The sequence below is a fragment of the Thunnus maccoyii genome, chromosome 6, assembly GCF_910596095.1.
Source record: "Thunnus maccoyii chromosome 6, fThuMac1.1, whole genome shotgun sequence".
Taxonomy (NCBI): Eukaryota; Metazoa; Chordata; class Actinopteri; order Scombriformes; family Scombridae; genus Thunnus; species Thunnus maccoyii.
The window spans coordinates 18653641-18674084 of NC_056538.1; the positions used below are offsets into that span (position 1 = coordinate 18653641).

General features: G+C 40.4%; 1 protein-coding gene across 1 annotated transcript in view; it reads right to left on the reverse strand.

Moving 5' to 3' along the window:
• Positions 1-20444, reverse strand: part of si:dkey-103g5.4 — a 49397-nt gene that overhangs the window by 26411 nt on the left and 2542 nt on the right. Inside the window, exons 5-26 of the mRNA XM_042414492.1 lie at positions 20083-20262; positions 19598-19718; positions 19382-19470; positions 18073-18222; positions 17699-17873; positions 16830-16969; positions 15420-15596; positions 15201-15331; positions 14914-15071; positions 13881-14108; positions 12815-13153; positions 12578-12726; positions 11998-12247; positions 10313-10483; positions 10031-10188; positions 9737-9877; positions 9239-9380; positions 6871-7022; positions 6493-6618; positions 6051-6240; positions 5280-5354; positions 4703-4828 (exon numbers count right to left, since the gene is read on the reverse strand). Of these exons, the coding sequence (XP_042270426.1) occupies positions 4703-4828; positions 5280-5354; positions 6051-6240; positions 6493-6618; positions 6871-7022; positions 9239-9380; positions 9737-9877; positions 10031-10188; positions 10313-10483; positions 11998-12247; positions 12578-12726; positions 12815-13153; positions 13881-14108; positions 14914-15071; positions 15201-15331; positions 15420-15596; positions 16830-16969; positions 17699-17873; positions 18073-18222; positions 19382-19470; positions 19598-19718; positions 20083-20262 (3568 nt within the window). The remainder of the gene's footprint in view (positions 1-4702; positions 4829-5279; positions 5355-6050; positions 6241-6492; positions 6619-6870; positions 7023-9238; positions 9381-9736; positions 9878-10030; positions 10189-10312; positions 10484-11997; positions 12248-12577; positions 12727-12814; positions 13154-13880; positions 14109-14913; positions 15072-15200; positions 15332-15419; positions 15597-16829; positions 16970-17698; positions 17874-18072; positions 18223-19381; positions 19471-19597; positions 19719-20082; positions 20263-20444) is intronic.

The following is a 20444-nucleotide window of genomic DNA, read 5'->3' on the forward strand; positions in this document are numbered from 1 at the left end:
TGCCCCACTGTGGCCGGACACCTTGGCCAAGGCTGTCTCAACGGCTTTGCCAATGGACAATGACTAAATATCTCATCTCATTGTATTGTATTTATTGGGACCATGTACAGTGTTAAACATAAATGTTAACATTTGATGTACTGCACCAGAGTTAGCTTAAGCTAATTTTCATCTGCAGTCCCTTACAATTAAAACATATAACAGCACAATAACAAACAGTACAAAGCAAGAAACTAGAAATTAATAATGTAAGCTTGTCAAATTAAAAGCAAGATTATTCGCATTCATGAGAAGACCATGAGGTGACATTTAGAGTCAGTGGTTACAGAGCTGAGTAGTTTTTAGCAGATTTTTTAATTTGGTTTTGAACGCACTGATGGAACTGCAGCTCTTCATATCATCAGGGAGGGCATTCCACTGAGTTGTGGCTTTCACAGAGAAAGCTGATTGCCCAAATGCAGTGCAACGAAATGGTATGGTACAATCTTGTATGGAGGATATTCTGGAGTATTTAATAGAACTTACTGAGCGAGTGTACACAAAGTCACACAGTGGAGGAGGGGCCAAACCATTTAAAATTGTAAAAACTAGGCACAAATTTGAGCATAATCCAAAAGTGCGTTGGCTTTTTTCCCAGAGCTTTTTTTGTTTGTATAAGGACTCAGGATGTTTTATGGCTGTTTCTCCAGCCTGCCCCCAACATGTGATGCAATAAAACACATGGGAATGAATCATAGCATGCATAAATATCTTGGCTGTGTCCAAAGAGAGACAGTTTCTTTTTTAACATGTTTCTTAAAGTTCAAATTTGGATCCAGTGTCACACCAAGATATTTAAAATCAGTGACTATGTCAATCTTTTCACCTTTGATGAGAATATCAGTGTTAGGAGGTTGTAACATGGTTTTAGAGAAAAACATACCCTTTGTCTTGTTTACATTTAGACTCAGACATGATTGATAAGCCAATGTGTGATCCTTTCCAATGCAATTGTTAGCTTAGCAGCAGCTAACTCAGTTTGTTTTGCATGAGTGTACAGAACAGTGTCATCTGCATACATTTGCAGTTCCACATCATGACACTGTTGAGGAAGATCATTAATATATAGACTAAATAATAGGGGACCTAACACTGACCCTTGTGGAACACCCATTGTGCACTTCATGTTACTGGACAGTGCGACACAAACTTTCACACATTGTATCCTATTAGATAAATATGAAGATATCCATGCCAGTGCACTAGATGAGAAGTTAAATTTAGAGAGTTTCGATATTAAAACATCATGATTGACTGTGTAAAATGTTTTACGCAGATCTAAAAATACAGCACCAACTACTTCTCCTTTATCGAGTCTTGATTTAATTTGCTCTATTAAATGCAAGGTAGCAGTTTCAGTGGAATGATTTGCTCTAAAGCCAAATTGCATACAATGTAGACCAAAATTGCTTGTATTAAGAAATGTTATCAGCTGTTTAATAATAACTTTCTCAGCAACCTTTGAGAGTACTGGCAGTATACTTATTGGTCTGTAGTTACTGGCTTCAAGGCGGTCTCCAGATTAAAAATAGGTGTGACAATGGCACATTTCCAGTCATCAGGAAAGGAGCTGTGTTTAAAAGACAAATTAATTAAATGAGCAATGGGGGGAGTTAAAATATCTTTGTGTGATTTAACAAACATGGTGTCAAATTGGAAAGCATTTCTACTTTTGCAGCTTTTTAAGGAGCTGATGATTTTGTTTACTTGTAACTCATTAGTCTCTACCAGCTCGAAAACCTGACCTGCAGCATCTATTAGAACAATATCCTTTTCGTACATTTTTTTCCTAACTCATATACAGATTCAAGAAAAAAAAATATTAAAGACAGAAGCAACAGTAAGATGATCTTCATTTAACTTTCCCTGTACTTGAGGTTTAAAATCTCCTAAAAAATTTTGAGTCCCTCCTTGTGAGATTATCAATGTTTTTCCAGATCAATTTACTGTTGCCTTTTGCCTCATGCACTATATTGAGATAAAAATGAGATTTAGCTTCACTTAGCTCTTGGATAACTATGTTCCTCAAACCTTCATAAATCAGCATGTCAGTGTCTCCTCTAGTTTTAATTGCCTTCCTTAGTACAGAATCTCTAGATTTCATCAGTTTCCACAAATTTTCATTAAACCACGGTAAATTGTTTTTATTTTTAGATTTTATCTGTATCCTCACATTAAATCTTTCCCTCACAGAGTTGATTCTGTGAGTAAAAATATCATAGCCATAGTCCAGATCATCAGAGGACAGTACATCATCCCAGTTCAAGCTGTTTCAATGAGTATGGGTATGCATTGAAGGATCATTGTCTTTGTTGCCGTGGTCCTAAATCTATTTTTAGTCAGTTTTTTCGCACATAGGGTTAGGTTATGATCTGATAAGCCAGTGATTAAATTATAACTTTTAGTTATTCTTTCTGGTTTGTTAGTAAATATCAGATCAATTTGTGTACTGGAGCATTTTGCAATCCTAGTTCGGCCTTTTACTAGTTCTTCTAGTTAGAATTTCTCTGTGATAATTTTTAGTTTTTTCCTCTTAAATTTTTCCTCCCAGGTCACATTAAAATCACCTATAAGTAATAATTCTTTGTTGAGATTGGACTCTTTCAAGGCTTCTGTGAGTTGATCATAGAAAGTGTCATTGGCAGAAGGGGGCCTATAGACATGATGTTAAAAGACATTTGTTGGGATAACATTATTTTTATCCCAACATATTCTAACATGTTACCTGCATTGTAAACCACATGTTCACATTTGATGTTGTCTCTCAACATCACTGACCTTCGGAAATCCACCCCCAACTTCAGTTTGCCATTATTTCCTGAAGGTTATGGCCATGGTGGCGGAGCATGTAGGACTCTCACTGCCCCCATCTACACCGCCAAAACTTGTTAGCTGGTTTCGTGTAGGCTTTTACAGCCTGGCTCATCCGGCTCAACCTGCCTATGTTTTTTCTCCTCTCCCAGATATGTCGAAGCATCCTGGAAGGAGACACTGAAAACAAAGTCACCAGTCACGGGATTGATTTCCTTCCTGAGAGTGCAGGGCCACACAGAGATACACTGCCCTCCTGATTGCAGTGAGCAGGAAGCTGCAGCCTCCGCTGGTGCAGGATAGGGACACGCTGGAATATTTTGAGAAAATTTTCTGGCTAGGCGTGCAGCTGGAAACCTGGGAGTGTTGGGTGTTGAGTACTAGGGGGGCCACGGTGACTAACCTATAGCAGGTTGGGTTCAGTGAGGCAGTCTGATGACATGTCGTGTGGTGTAGTTTCATTAAAAGTCATTGGTGTGCTTAAAGACAATATTAAGCTATGCAGATTGATTTTACAAGTTTATAAGCAATAAGGGCTAGTGGGATACAATTTGTATTGGTGTAGTTATAACCTCATGAACCATATTTAACCACACTGTACGTATAGAGGCACGGTAGAAGAATCACAATCATATACTGGAGAAATTTGAGTGTGTTTGTATTACATGTCATGTTGCTTGGGTCTGCATTAAAGTCTTCACCTTGTAGAAAAATACCCTCTGGAAGAGATCAAGAAATAAGGGTGTAAAATGACTAAGAATAACTTATAAAATAAAAGGCCAGAAGACAACTGGACAATAATGGTGTAAAGTGATTCCCAATACTTATATATAAAAAATTGGATACAATCAGGAAGAATTATGTGGGCCGGGATATGCCCACAAACAGCTCAAAACATGGTCTGAAGAGTTTTTGCCAACAACGAGTGACGAGAAAAAAAGTAACATAATAATTGGTCAAAAATTAGGGGGGGTGGATGATAAGGTGTGACCTAAGCAGACCCAGGGACATAAAAACAGATGCCCCAAGGGAAAACCTTTGGAGCGATTTGGTTCTTTGTAAAAAGTGCTACTCGTTCCCCTTTTTTGCCGGCAATAAAAGAACACTTTGCTGTTTGGACCCCTGACTCCCTTTTTATTAAGAGAGAGTTTTTTTTTGCTCTGATACATTTTTTCTGCAACAATTCGACACAACAGTCGCAGCAGGGCAAACATTCATTGGGCTCAGCCTACTGTACCCATAGACTCCAATAGAGGGCAAAGCCTGTGTGAGATAGAACGAAGGTGACGATATTGTGACCCTAGTTCTATAAGCACAGGCAGAGCCCTGAACCTATGGACCCTGCCGCTTCTATGCCGTGTGCTGAAGTGGTTTGGGGATGAGAGTGGTAGCAAAGCACTGCTTTATATACTGTGTGAGATACGTAATCAGTAGGTGCGTCCTGATTGGCCGACTACGTACCTAGGGTTACAATATCGTAACCACTTAGGTTTTTTAACGAATTAAACAAGACGCATTTAGAGGTGCTGTTAGGCATTTTTTGTTACCTACGTGTAGAGCCAGGCTAGCTGCCCTGTTTCAAGTTTTTTATGGTAAGCTAGGCTGCTGGCTGTGGCCTCATAATAGTATAAATCTTCTCCTCTAACTCACAGCAAGAAAGCAAATAAATGTACAGACAGAATAATGAGCGCTCAAATTCCCTCTATCTATGTATGTATGGATGTGTGTCCTTTCCCAGAAGTTTGTTTCCAGAATCTATAAAAGAACATGCAATAGGTGCATACAGTACAGCTAGCCCACACACAGCTTAGCACAACACACAGTTAAAAGGCTCATTTGTGCTTTGTCTCACCCTGGGAGTGAATTCCAGAAGATGTGGTGTGTCTTGTTGAGTTGTGTGTTGGTGCTGAACTGGCCTGCAGACCAGTGTCCTGGGACTGAGCTTTGATAGGCTCCCTCAAAGACTGGGTGGAGATTCCTTTACAAACACAAACTATCAGAAATCTTTTGCACACTGCGAGCCAGAGATCAAGCCAATTCAGTTCAAACATCTTCCCAGGCTGCTGTGAGGCTTTGTTTTGTAAAGCTCGCTCTCTAAAGACCCAATACACATAATTTTGAGGTAATGTACTTTAGTTTAGAGGGCTAGTTTTGATAGACACATGAACCACTTATGTTTTATTGTTGTTAAACTTACTCTAGTGGTTTCTGTACCCGCTGTATATTTTACACATACAAGCTTTGTCTTAGCATAAGCAACATTATTTTCAAAAAAATAATAAAACACAGTATCTGTTTACTTTCTGACTGCATTATCCTGCTGCATTTTGACAATGAACATATAAACACTCATTCAATATTTCTACACACTCCTTCCACACATATATACATGTTATCACAAGGTATGATTGGCTTGAAAACGAACAAACCTTTCACCACAGGCACAGAGGCTGTCCAAACTCTGGAGGCTATCTCCATACCATACGCCTGCTTTGTTGACAAACCTGAAACATACATCAGAAATCAAATTGTAAGGATAATAATAAACTCTGTAGTCAAATCCTGGTGCTGTAGCTTATTCCTCTTTGCCATATAGCTCAATTGTTGTCCATATGTTCCTTTATTACTATGAACATGGGCACTGTGGTTGTTTTGAATCTGCTGCTGCCGTAAATATGTATCAAATGTATACATGGCTGAAAATAGTCCCCAATAAATGCAATATATTCTCCTGTTTGAGTGACATTGGTGAAAAACTATACAATGCCCAGCTGTTTTAGAAAATTACTTTGTCTGTTTTAAAAATGAAACTATATTTGTAACCTGTTTTTAAAGATTTAGGTCTTCAATATAAACCAGTGGGCTTGGGGCTGGCACAACATGATAGAGGAAAAAAACACAATAACAGAATGTGTGGGAAAATGTAGATAACGGCCTCATATCTAGGAATTTACAGGCTCACATAGAATGTGAGAAGCACCAGGAAATGTGAACTGCACTACAGGAAAACAATCAACAGAGGGAAAACAATTAGACAGAGGGAAGCAGAAAAGTCGTATAGCTACCTAATAATGCCATTAAACAATGAGAAAGTGTGCTTTTGTGTATGTACAGTGTATCTAAATGTTTACCTTCTACCATGAATAAGTACCCCTGTCATGTAGTAAATGTACTACCCCTATCTGGTACTGATTCAGTACCAGAAATGTGCCGATGGCAGGTGTTAGGTGAGAAGCTGGCAGGCTGTTTATCTTCCAGGAGCTGGTTCAGTCTCTCCAGCAGAGGTAGAGCCTTCTGTTGGAGCAAACTCATGACATTCACAGTTGGTCTGTGCTCACTGCACTGGACCAGACCATATTCCCTGTACCAAAAGTTCCCACACAGTACTGCCTGGACAAACAAACAGAGAGAGGTAGCTCAGAACAACATGGGGAGGAGAAGAGATGATCAAAATAAACATTTCTCAACATCCCTCTGTCATTATTATGCAGTTAAGCACAATTTCCTCTGATGGGACAAGGGTAGCTGATTCAAAATGAAAAGGACAAACTAAAAAAAAATATCCATCCACTTCTCTGCATTCATATTTAGGTTTATTTATATTTAGTGTTATTTATTTAGTGTGTCTGTATGTGGTCTGACCTGAGCAGTGTCAGCACGGAGCTGAGAAAGGTGTCTGACAAAATGTAGCGCATTAAGGGCACCCTCCAACTCTGTCTGTCTGGAACAACACTGCTCCCACAACTCACTCTGTCTCAGTTCTCTGTCCTGAAGGAAAAATAAATAAGTTAGTAACAATGCATGTTACCAACTTGGCTTCTTCCTCGGAGTTGTTGTGCTTTCTCGTCAGAATCCAAATTGTGAGCCATGTTAAATTACTAAAAATTCAAGCTCCTTATAGTGCTGTGATTTGTATCTGTTCGGCATCAGTGGCCTGAGAGAGAAGCAAACACCTGACCTAACTGTGTCAGTCACCAGTTCAGCTACAGTGCCACTAATAAACCGCAAAGCCATTCTCACCATTACATGGAGAGTTGTTGCCCAGTCCCCTTTTTGTGTTGTCCATTTGTCCTGGTCTTGTTGCAGCTGCTCCACCCATACATCCACCTTATCAAGGCCTGACACCAGCTCTGAGTGCCAAACACACTGCTGATCCCACTCCTCCTCGTCACCTATACATACACAGAAAGAGATGAACACAGACACAGGCATGGTATCAACCCAAACTAAATAATGAACATTGAAATTATGTCAACTAACACACAACTGAGACGCTGGTAGGGTGACAAGATGTCCCAAAAAATTTGTGACAGTCCCAAATTACAAGCAGTTGTCCCAAATCCCAAATCCTGTCTTGTTTGTCCCGAAAATTAACCGTTAATGTAATAGTAATAGATAATATGAACAAGCTAAAACCAGAGCTGTCTGTATGCTGTGAGACTCAACTTGACTTGAGACTTGAAGACAAAAATGCTGAGGAGACCTTACTTGATGACAGCAACACTGAAAAATGCTGCACTGAACTATTGTGTATTTTGGAGCACTGCCAAATTGTCATAAATAATTAATAACATGACAGGCTGCTGCTGTCACCAGAATAAAATATAGAAGACCAATTCCTGCTTTTAGTTATTAAAAAATGTCATGTTTGTTTTTGTAAAGTATTTAAGAGTATTGATGTGTTTTCATTTGTCTATTGCACTGATTAGGCTATCATAAATAACAGATTGTTGATGTCATTCAACCTGTTTTAAAGCAGATGACGGAGAGTGCAGCCACCACTGCGGGAGGAATTTGTGATAAAAAAAATATCTAAAAAAATGTGTTTGTAAACTCCTCCAGTTTAAAGCAGCAGTAGGTAATGCGTAAAAAATAACTTTTTGTCATATTTGCTAAGACTGTTGCTATGTCCTGACAGTAGTACATGAGACGGATAATCTGTGAAAAAATCAGGCTCCTCTGGGCCCACCTAGTGCTCCTAATGCCCTTTGCAAGAATCCACCAATCAGAGCCAAGAGGAGTGTCTGGCGGAGTGTCAATCACTGCTCGTGCATACTGCGGCAGCCCCTCTCCCCCATGCGTGCTGTCACTCGGTCAAGCTCAATATCATCAGTAAGCAGCTTTAGTAGCTTTGCAAAAGCAATGGGGGAAAACTACCAGCGAAGAGAAAACTGCCCATGCCTCCTTTGCCAACGATAGGTTATACGACAAAGACAAGTAAACCAACTGAGGAAGAAAAACAAGCTAAAAAGAAATAATTAGGCCAGAGATGAAACAAGGGTAAACTTCAGAGTGGCTTTTCAGAGGTGGAGGGAGCAACAGGACCTGAAAGGACTTGATGCCAAGTAAGCCACATTTCTGCTTGACAGCTAACGACTGCCCAGCCAGCTTTGTGGTCGTTTGGTATTTGTTTGCTGATATTCATGTGTGTCTGTGCTCTCACAGCTGGATGTTCTCCAGTGGTTTTATTGCTTATGTATCAATTTTCACGACAGCTTCTGTTATCAAACAAACATCTAAGCACTGAAATAAGTGTTTACTCATTCTTTTTAGATTACTTTTCATGTCAAAAAGATTTATTTCTGCTTGTTTGTTGTTGACATTTCACAGCTGACTCTGATCATAATCAGTGATTCCTTCTACAAACAAGCAGTAGCAAGTTGGTAACATACACAGTATATAAATTAGATGATTAAGTCCAGTTTAATCCACTTTAGTTCAGTGTATACTACTTCAATGTGTGATAAATTTGTAACCAGGAAAACATTTTCAGATTATGGTTTATATAATAAATATAAATATTAATTTCAAATTGTTTCAGTTTGAGCCAGAAAGATAGAAATGCTCACCAGTTTTGGCTGATAGCAACCTGGCTATCTGTTAGCTCACCTTTGCAAGCTAATGTTAGCTTACTTCCAAGGTGGCAAAAAGCTAATCTAAAAAGCAAATGTGTATTTTAATATCCTTATAATAATAAAGCTGTAGTAGCAGACTAGTGTAAAGTAAATTTTAAAATGTTTGTGTCTCATGTTTTTCATGTCTTTTCATGTCTCACCTTGTAATTTGCACCTCTTTGCACAGCCATTTTTCCCTTCAATTTTTTTTTCATTTTTTAAAATTTTGAATTGGCAGCAGGGCTCTATGTGATGACATCACAAACATTTATTGACTGAGACAGTTGTTGTCCCAGGGCTATCATACAAAATGTTGGACTCAGGACAACAACCACTTAGTAAAATCAGAAAATTCCCCAAATTTAACCCATTCTCATCACCCTAGATACTGGCATGGAGTGTCTCCCTTTTGGAAAGTGAAGAATATAACCACAGTGAGGGTCATGAGTGTGATTTCCATGCTCTTCATTCTGCCAGCTTGCCAGCCAATTTACCTAGTGTGAGGATGTGTAATACATGTGGAGGCAAGATCAGAGCCAAGTGGGAGTGCTGAGCTGCTCTCCTCTGGGCCTCAGTCTGCGCTGAATCCTGCAGCTCCACAGCTGCTTCCCTCAGCTGCCTCCCTGACCACTGGACCTGCAGCAGAGTAAACACTTCAACTTGGAACGTGAAAAGTGGAAGCACAAATTTGCATACTGGCGCACAAAAAGGCACACACATACTAATTTTAAGGAACAATGCAGTGACTTGTAGTTTTCCCTCCTTCTTATTTGTGTACAGGAACATAACCGTATCAGGTTGCTCACTTGCAGTGCCAGGATATGAAAAGCTTCACCAGAATTACTTTCCAATTCTGTTTACCCCTGCATTCGTACATCCCCCTCATTTCCACATGTTCAAAAGACTCAGCCCTTTTGAATTCCTCCTCCTGTACGCAGAGGCCAGGGTATGCAAGATATTTTGAACCAAAACAGCAACCGCCCCATGCTGACCTGATAAGAGTTATCTTCTGTGACTCTAAAGGGATACTGGAGTAGAGCTGAGTTCAGATCTGAGAGAATATCTTCCTCCCGCTGCCTCTGCTGCTGCCAGTAAGTGTTTCGCAAACACACTTCTCTCTGCAGCGCCTCTACCTGGTGTACAATAGCAACAACAAAAGGAAGCACATTTGATTCACTCAATTCCATCTTCATGTATTCAATAGGCTGAGTTCAAACAGACAAGGCTTCAATCACTTTAGATTTGAAAAATAGGAATTGCAAATGTCTCTTCAACTACTTCCCCACCTGCACACTGTCTGTTTGATCTGCTACTGTTAACCAGTAGGATGCTGTAACAGGTACAACAGTTTTTCTGGACACATCCAGCCTGGCTCCAACCACTGGGGCCAACACCCCTGTTACCGGGTCGACAGTCTGAAATCCATAACGAATTGCCACTAGACCTGTGAAGCAACAGCATAGACACAGAAAAGGGCACGACTTTATCTGTTCTTTATTTGTTTAATACAATTTGAAAGTGGATTACATAAACACTGACCTTAGAGCTATGTTTGTTTTTCATAATACCTTTGCCATCTGGGTCCTCCATGGTCCCTGCCAGCGGTATTGTAATCCCAGACATGAGGTCAGTCTGACACCCCAACACAGGTACACTAAGACTAGATCCCATTGGGTCAGGGTACTCCATCCCCAGCAGAGCTGGCACACACATATCTGAGCCTGAGAGATGCATCTCTCCTGGTTTGAACAACACAGGAGCAGTCAGAGGGTTAGAAATGGAAAAATAAAATATAATAAAGTACTCAAATATTTTCTCAGAGCATTCGTGAACAATTTCCAGATGTGCAGAATTAGGTCAACAAGACTTTGATGACCAGTATAGAGAAGACTGACATTTAATCACTTTACTTTTCTGACAGAGTATGTTAACACTGCTCACTGGCATTTCGTTTGGCTATGATCAAACCACTTTCAGACAAAAGTGAATCCAAAAATAAATACGGGCAGAGCAAAGGTACATGAAACAGGATTGTGACTCCACAGCACATCTGGCAAAGCACATTAGATGTAATAAGCAGCAAAACTAAGGAGCAGATTCTCTAGCACAGCACACATGACCATACCATCACAGCAGCTAACATTAGCCACAGCTGCAAAAGTGAGCAAAATGCAGAGAACATGATAAGCCTGTCATCATGATGATGGACAAATTGGCAATGGCCTTGAGCAGAACATTTCAGTTCAGAGGAGCTCAAACTAAAAGAGGAATATACACAAGTTAACTGATGTCTATAGTATAATGATCATTCCCTCAGAATATAATGCCAGTGAAACATATATAAAATTTGCCACTTTTATTTGATAACGGAGTCCACTCTCATGGCTGTGTGGGTAATCTGATATAATGACAGTGGGTGGACTCAAGATTTGTTTGAATATACTGATATTTTTGAGCTGATATTACATATGCTGTGATGGTATAACAAATCATGTGCTCCTACTCACAGCAAGAAAAGAAAAACTTGGATATGGGTTATATATGAGTTAGTACACGTGCTAATATAATGTGAGTATGTGAGACAAAAGGGTCATTTGTTTAGTTTCTGCAGTGGGTGGTTGCTTGTGACAAGTAAAGGTCATGCAAAAAGTCTTTGTGTTACAAAAATGTCATCCTCCTTAGGCTTATGAAATCTTTCCAAAGCCCTTCTTAAGTTTAAAAAAAATACATGTTCACTTTATGCCTAAAACTCTTTTCTTCTTCTCAGTAGCAGCAGGCACTTAGGGACAACACTGTGATACCCAGAAGGAGCAAAAAGTTAGTCAAAAAGTATTATAATGTTAAATGCTCTTACTTCCAAAGGCAATACAGGCATTGGCTTCATGAAATTCTCTTCATATAAGCAAATATAAAGTAATGGGCCTACACTGCATACTCTATTTGTCGACTCGACAATGAGTAGATATATGTGGTGACAAGCAGAGATTAAAATAAAAAGCTAAAAAGAAGAAAAAATGGTGAGTGTTTTCTCCTTTTAGGACAAACACCAGCAAACATTTCAACAAAAGTGGAAGACAGATAGCACCAAAGTACTGTCAGTACAAAGTGAGCAGCTCATTTATAGTGACAAGAGGAGGAGAGGACAATATCAGCATATAGAGGCTCAACTGGAGAAATAAGTAAAAGTGAGAGTTTGTGATGATTTCCCCAAAGAAAGACTGCTCAAATCTATTCGAATTCTCACCCAGAGTACCTCCATCCTGCTGGACATCCACAGCCCAGTCCAGCAAGATCTCCAACCTGGTCTGCAACTGCAGCTGACAGTGCAGACTCCTTCCCCATGCCTGCTGGAGCTCCTTGGCTGCAGCAGAAAGATTATCTTGCCGCCCACTCCCTTGCTCACTTCCCTGATGAGGCTGTGGATACTGCAAAGTTGGATCTGATCCCCACTCCTCAGTTAGTGGCTTCAGGAGCTCCACTACTTTGAATATCACAGCCAGAACCTGGTTGAGAGTGAAAGTTTTACTGGTTTCAATTGTGTCACGAGACTTTGTGGTCAAACAATGATTTAAAATCATGCATATCAATGGACCAAGAAAAGGCAGAAAAGCCAATCATAAAGATTATAAAATAAGTGAAACAATTGTGAATATGACATTATATGTACCTCTCAGTAAATACTAATACTACATAATCAAATGTCCTGTCTGAGAACATTCATTTTGATGTATCTCATCTACAATATTTGTACTGTTTCTTGTTCCTAAATTTTATGTCATTTTTGTTTGATTTATTATTTTTGAAAATGCAACAATTCTGGTGTAATCAAACACCTTGCTGTCTAGAAGAGCCTGGTATCCTCCTGCAGTAGGCACAACTTGTCCTGCTCGTATGCTCGCCCCTCCTACTCTCACCATCCGCCCACTCAGAGGTTCAATGAAGGACTCAGCCAGCAGAACTCCACCTACTGGCAGCACAACTCCTTCACAAACATACAGAACAAGATTAACTCACTGACGGTATAGTTACTCTGACATGGGTTGCACTGGGGACTCACCAGCAGCACTGACCTGTTACTGGATCTAGACTGACCCCAACAGTGAGAACGATGTTCCCTGTCCTGGGGTCCAGCATGGGATAGCCAATCTGTATGGGCTGCAGTAGGTGGGTGAGGGGGCAGACATGCACCCCACCCAGTGGGTAGACTAGTCCGGTCTGGGGGTGGATGGTGACAGCCAGAATGGGTACTGGGATCCCTGTGTCTGGGTCTGCCATGGGTGCGCCCAGCTGTAGTCTCTGGCCTGGTCTGAGGCCTCTGAGCCGAGTGCTGGGTAGAGGCTGGTTGGAGTGGCAGGAGGTTGGGTATGGAATGAAAGGAAGGAGGGGACTGTCCCACTTCCTGTTGTCTCCTGGGAATGAGAATGGCACAGGTTAATCAATTAAAGGAGAGGTGAGTGATCTTTAATGCATACAATGAGTTATTTTGTATGAGGCAACAGTTAAGACTATCTAAGTCAGTATTTGTCACACTTTCATTAGAATACCCTTCAGTAACCTACAGAGAAAGAGAATGAAATTATGTATTCATCACATGTTCAAGTAATAGCTGTGTTCCCACCTAAAATTATCACATGATCATTTTATGTTGGATGATCAATTTAGAGATATAAGGATTCTATATACAACACAATTTGGCCAAGTTGTGACATACTGTACTTGAAACATATTGTTAGCCTGGAAGGCTCCATGGTTTTTACTTTCTATCAGTTTTCTGAGCATATAAGAAGTCAATTCAATTCTCTGTCAGAAATAACAGTCATGTCATGCTTTTTGCTGAAGTGGTTTACTGAGGCCATAATGCAACAGAAATGGCAACTTGCACTGAACTCGTCAAAATCATGACTCCAGAAAGAAGCAAACAACCTGGATGAAAAGTTTTTCAGTCATCAAAGTCATTTTTAGCTGCATTATAAACATCTAAATGCAATGTTATGTAGTGTATGGCTAGTGTGGCTAGTTATCCGCATGTAACAGTGCCAATACAAAGTACATGTTTGGGAATGTTTTCTTCCGTTCATAATTTACTGAAATCTTTTTACTCAGACTTTCATTCTACCATCCTTCATGTTACAGTACCTGTACATGAGTCAGTTGTGAACACTAAAGTAGAGCTGGCAGGATCATAGGCCACGTTGCCAGTGATGGGAATAACCCGTCCAGTCTGTGGGTGGAGGAAGAAATCCGGCGGCACTGCCATGGTGTGGCCGCTGCTCAGCAGCATATGGCTGTGAGCGTTTGTCCTCATGAGACCTGTGACTGAATCACAATGAACTGCCCGACAGACACGCAACTCCCCATCAGGAGCTGGAGTGAAGCAGAAGAAGAAATCATTGTGAGCAATGACAAAACTGTAAGTAATTATGATGTTGATTTAAGCTGTTTTGAATTAGGGTACAGTCACATGCTGGGCTGAAAACATTGTTACAACGCCCATATCCTATTTCATGAGGTAATTAATATTGGAGATTTTTTTTTTCCTAGAAAACAAGTGAATGTCCTCATTTGTCAAAAGAATTTCACTTTAGTGTTATTTTCTGAGAATTTTGCAGTGTGCTAATACTGTAACTTGCAGATCAAACAGCTCAGACTGTGAAACAGGAGAGATCACAGGACTCTGTACAAGTACGGAGCAATGCTGATAAATTGTAGCTTCCCTATATAGACTAAGATTATAATATGCAATATAATAATATTATAATATTATTATAATATAATATAATATTTTAATATTGCAATGTAAACTTAATCTGTGCTTATATACAGTACATGTTATTTTGATTACTTAAACTAAAAATATCAACATGCCTGAAGTACAAAACACACTTCTGATATTCAGTGTACTATTTTGGCCAAATACTCAGCAAAATATATAAAAACTATTATTTCAATATATACCAAGATTACACAACAACCTTCAATGCATTAATTACAACTTCAGTGGTTTTAAAACAACTTCAGTGTACTTTTTGAAAAACATGACATCTTGTTGTTGCAGTGCACGTATGTACCAATAGATGGTGATGTTTCTGTAAGATTCAGAAGAGAGATTTTGGATTACAAAGTCTTCTAACCCTCAGAGAAGTATTTTTGAAAATGAATCAAACCTCACCAAAGATGTAGTCCTTGGTCAGCACAGTTCCTGTGTCAGGACAGAGCAGCTTGGCCCCTGTGCCTTCACCCAACAACCCCCAGGCCCCCTGACGCTGGCACTCTGCTGATGCCAGCTCTCCCATCTCATCCACCAGGGATGTTAGCCTCTGGATCAAACTGAAGATAGAAAGCAACAGATAGAAAATAGAAAGGGATTTACTCTGCTTGTTTTTTGTGGCACTTTGCAGAGATTAAATAATCGGTGACTCTGAAAGTGTGCACATAAGTGTCAGTGAAAAATTTTACTTTTGATGCTGCTGTTCACATGATGGCTGGTTGTTGCTATAAACCTTGCCCAGTAGTCTCATGCACTCTCGGAGCTGAGCTGTGAACGCACTGTAGACCCTCTGCTGTGTTTGCTGCTCTCGCCTCAAAACCTGGAGGACGACAGGTAAACAGGAATCTTTCCTAATTTTTATAGTGGTGTATAAATGAGAGATGTACAAATGGTAATGCAATGTAAACCTGGAGCTGACTGTCAAGTAGAGTCCTCAGCTGTGAGGCCAGAGATTTTCGTCGCACCACCTCCCTCTCCACCTCCCTCCTCATCCTCTCATAACCTTCCCCCATCCTCTCCTCAGTGATCAAGCGTGGGTGGAGTAGCTGCAGTTTCCCAAGCACTCCCTGGTACAGCTGCTTTACCTGGATACACATTTACATACATATGAAAACAAAATGAATACCACACAAACTCATAAGATAGTAGTATTTAGATCACATATCTCATCCCACCCAGATGCAAGTAGCATGCAAGTAACCATTACTGGTGAGACATGCACGTTTGTGGGATGACACAGGGGTGAAAGATGAGCCATCCCCCCTTATGTCTTTATCACCTCAGCTGTCCTGAGGACTGTAAAAACAACCACTGTCTCCTACACCGCAACCAGCAATTTGATAATACAAACAGGAAGGACGCGGGAGAGAGAGGGGTGCAACAAAAAACAGGCATTCCAATGTGACACCCAATCTATCTCAATAGAGATGAACTTTATGAGTGGGATGTATGAAGAAGGGACAGGAGGAGGAGGTAAGAAAAGGAGGGACATGCTTGTGGGACATTAGCGTATAAAGTAATCTTGAAGCTACAATATGCAGTCTTTGAAAGCAAAGACTTTGCTAGTCCTGCTCTCCTCTACTGTGTTTGGACAACCTGAAGCCTCGACATTTGATGAGCAACAATATCTACCTTCAGACAATGGCGTCTTGGAGCTAGCTTGAGGCTGAGATGATAAAAATAACATAAAGGAGCACTCAATAAGAAGATGAATGTCGGCCTCTGCAACTAAAAAAAAGAAAACCGTGTATATGAACAGGCATTTGTGCAATTCTAGATTTGATTTACTTTTGTTTTCTTATTGTTTTTTGCTGTGAAGCTGCTGCTCTGTGGCCTTAACTCCATTGTAGCCACAACCAAACTCAGACCGAGAGGCTGATTTAGGCAGGCATACAGTTCATGGATACAGACAGATAAAACTGAATATTGTATATCCTATTTACTGATGTATTTAAAATGCATGTCAAAGCCTCAACCTAACATAGACATGAATGTGTAAATCAGGTTGTTGTCAGAGTAAAGCTTCCATAAAACTGGGCCACTGCAAACAAAATCTATATTGTATAAACTGTTACCCAAGGCTTTCTACTTAATTTAATATCCATAAACTATTCATGAAACAATGTGTTTTGTGGGCATGAGTAATGTATTTATCTTGTCTGTGCAACAGTACATAAGGGAATGCTTTCAGAGCCCCTAGAGAAAGAGGTTCCTCCAGAGAAGAGAGTTGCATGCATCAGAGCATGTAAAGGAAAGTGACGTGTCAGTCCTTACACAAAATGTACATTTAATTTGCATTTAAACTGTGAGCTGCAGACCTCAGTGCTGAGCTGTCCCAGCCGTGTGGTGACAGACAGACTCTGTTTGAGCAGGAGGCTATAGAAGGTGTTGCTGCTGAATGCCTCCAGATCCACCTGGTGTTCATAGTCCCAGAACTCCTCCAAGTTGTCTGTGCATACTAAAAAGAGCCAGAGAGAGAGATCACATGAGTATAAAAACACATTTAAAATCAGGTCAGTGAGCTTGAAACGTGTCACCCACGTCTCTGCATGTTCTGTTACGGGGCTCTGATGTTTTTTTGTGTGCGCTTTTGTTAATGTGTGCCATCAGAGGCTTTCATAAATAATTTCACTTTTTGCAAGCAAATAGCTTCCAGTTGTTTTTTGTTGTTTCTCCTCAGGCTGTTTTGGAAGGCCATTTTTTGCCCACTGCATTTTATTAGGAGGCAGCCTAAGGCATAGAATATGTTGTTGTTAGAATAACAAACATTCATTTTAAGTTTAATTTTAATTATTAAGTCAAGTGTTAAATAACTCTGCGTAGCCTGGTTAAATACTTTTCATAGTACTTCATGTAACTATCATAAATAAATAATCTCAAGATATTGTTTGTTTGAGGTGATTTCCCAAGTCCCAAGTGACATTTGGACTGTTGTCAATTTTACTGTAAAGCACTGCACGTGATATCAGGTGTATGACAAGAACCTTTTCAACAGTAATTGGTTGGGTGGGAACAACACCCAGAGTCACTGTAAGTGTTACATAAGAAGCCACAAGGGTGTGCATGTGAGTGTGTGTGTGAGTGTGTGTTCATTTGTGTGTGTGTGTGTGTGTGTGTGTGTGTGTGTGTGTGTGTGTGTGTGTGTGTGTGTGTGTGTGTGTGTGTGGTAACAGCTACAATAGTTTACCTGGTTGAATGGAGTCTTGTGTCATTCTTGCTTGTTGGTTTCTGTGAAGCTTCCTAAGTGAGATCAACCTTGACCCTTTTGATGAGTAGTCATCCATGTGGTAGGTCAACTGCAACAAGCGATACCGCACTCTGATTGGCTCCTTCTCTGGCCAGCCATATTCACGGAACAGGATCTACACATGGGATAGATTTATGATGTGAATGAGGGATATTTCAAACATAGTGTATTTATTTACATTGGTGTGTGTGTGTGAGATCACTAACTAGCAGTGTAACACATAAGCAGAGGATGACCACAGCTCCAAATAGCAGTCCACCCATCACCAGCCAGTCTGGCCGCAGTAACAGATTGCGCCTCCGACTGATTCCTACCCTGGTCACATGACGAGGAATGGTTGGGAAGAAGGGCCCAGGCTCATAACACTGGACGCCTGGTGGCATCACCCGCACATACTGAGTGACAACAGTAGTAGGGGTCAGTTTGATTGATACATTGATTATTGTTTCATATCTACAGTGACCCTAAGGTGCAAAACACAACATTTAACAAAAAACTGCACCATTTCAGGAAACACAACGACATTTCACACGTCTAGGATCACCGACAAGTTGTAAACAAAGCACTGACAGGTTATCATATGATAAATATATGACATATGATAATAACATAATAACAATTGCTTATTTACACATCCAGCAGACACAAAGCATTGATTTGGAGTCCTGTTTGTGTCCACCCTTCGCTTCACTCTCCTCACTTTGCTCTGTTTTGCTCTCCATCAACCTCTAAGGGAAATATCTCACTCTATAGCTGACTAATGCTCCACTATTTTCATGAGCTAGTTGCTAACTGTGTCTGTCTGATGTTTGGTGCTTGGCAGGTAGCGTACTGTGGGTTTTTAGAGGTTTTAGCAACCACTTTCACATCACACACAGTCATTTTATCTATTGTTAATATAAAAATATTAATAGGAGCAGATTTAATGCTTATATTATGTGAAATTTAGTTACCAGGTGTTTGTGCTGATGGCTGCTCAGTGTAAAAACATACACTCCAGGCTGGTTAAAGGCCACTGGAAAGAAGCTGGGAGGTTTCCAAGACAGAGTCAGCTCCTCTTTTAGTTGTCTGAACACACCCCAGTCGAAATCACTGTTTGTGTTGTACAGGTTGTCACTGAACGGCATGAAGCAAAGATTAAGGATTAAGTGCACAGCAGGTCAACACACAGAGACACAGTCTAGGAAATGAATCACACGGGCTGCAAACAAATAGACAAGAAAAATAGACATGAAAAACTTGTACACCCAGCAGCTGACTTACACATCATACTGAGGATAGTGACGTGTGTTGACAGTGAACAATATAACATCACCCAAATGGAGACATGTTGTTGGGTTCAGAACTCCAGCAGCACTTGTATCTCTCACTTCTTCCTTGATATCGCTCTTGTTCCTGCTCCTGCTGCTTGAATTCATTTCTGTACCTCCATGACTCATATTTTCAACTTTAGGGACTTCCCAGAGAACATCAGAATCTTGTTCTAAAACAACAGTGCAGAGGATTGTAATGATTGCAGCAATTATTTACTATTTTGCATGTAAAGCTCATCTTGTATTCAGTATCATTTGTGTTTTTATGATGATATCACTTGAAGTTATTGTTTTGTTGTGACAAACCAACTGAGCTCTGAGTGTCCTGCTGTTTGGTGCCAGAAAACAGTTGCTGAAGTTCCTTTTGGATGCCGCTGAGGAGGCCGTGGAAGCCTGTCTCTGCGAGGAGAGAGACAGATGGAGAGAAAGGAAGACATGAGAGAGAGAGAGAGGGAGTCACAAAGAAATCAAGAGCAGGACACTGAGGGAAAAGTCATTGTCTGTGTTTGTGCATGTGTGCCTCCACCTGTTGTCTGAACAATGTAGACAGGACGTGTAGAGTTCAGATGGCTTTTGCACAGAAATGTCCCTTGGGAGTCCCACTGTTTAAAAACTGTCTCTAGCACACTGCTTGAGATGCTCGACACCTGCACACACACAATAACAGCGTTTACATTAATAGGTCATCGCAACACAAGAGATGCTTGACTTAAGCTTTCACTGTTGGTGCAATAAAGACGTTGTGTGAAGGTTTTGTATGCATTGTCTGACCAAGTAGTGTAGCTCAAACTGCATTCACTATGTGTTTATTCTCAGACAGTTTCAATGGAAATACTGTATTTAGGGGTATGGATATCATGAGTAGAGAGAGGACTTATCAGAAACAGTTTTCAATTTTTTTATCAGCCATACAAGGAGACCAATACCTGAGAGTGTGCTTTTCCTTTTACAGTACACATGAATATGTTTATGTTAGTGTGCTGATGTAAATCTGCAGCTGCCTTTGCTCACCTGATTGTCATGGCTCCATACCAGTTCCATTTCTCCACTGGATCGACACTGGAGCCTCAGCTCAGTGGCAGGACTGCTCCTGCACAGGCCTCCACATGCAGCTCTTCCAGGAGGCTCTCTGCACACACACAGACCCAGCTCTCCATCGTAACCCTGATAGTCCTCTGCAGATTGACACACCTGCAGGAAAGTAACCACTGTAAAGCTGGGGTCAGTTTTTATACAGAAAGTTCAAACCATTTTGAAAACAAGTATATATTTGTTATTCCTTCTCTGCTTGGGCCACCTTTTGCCTGTGTGTATTTTTTACTGGTTGCATTTTAAAATAATTAAAAATTTGCTAGCATTCTCAACTTATGCTC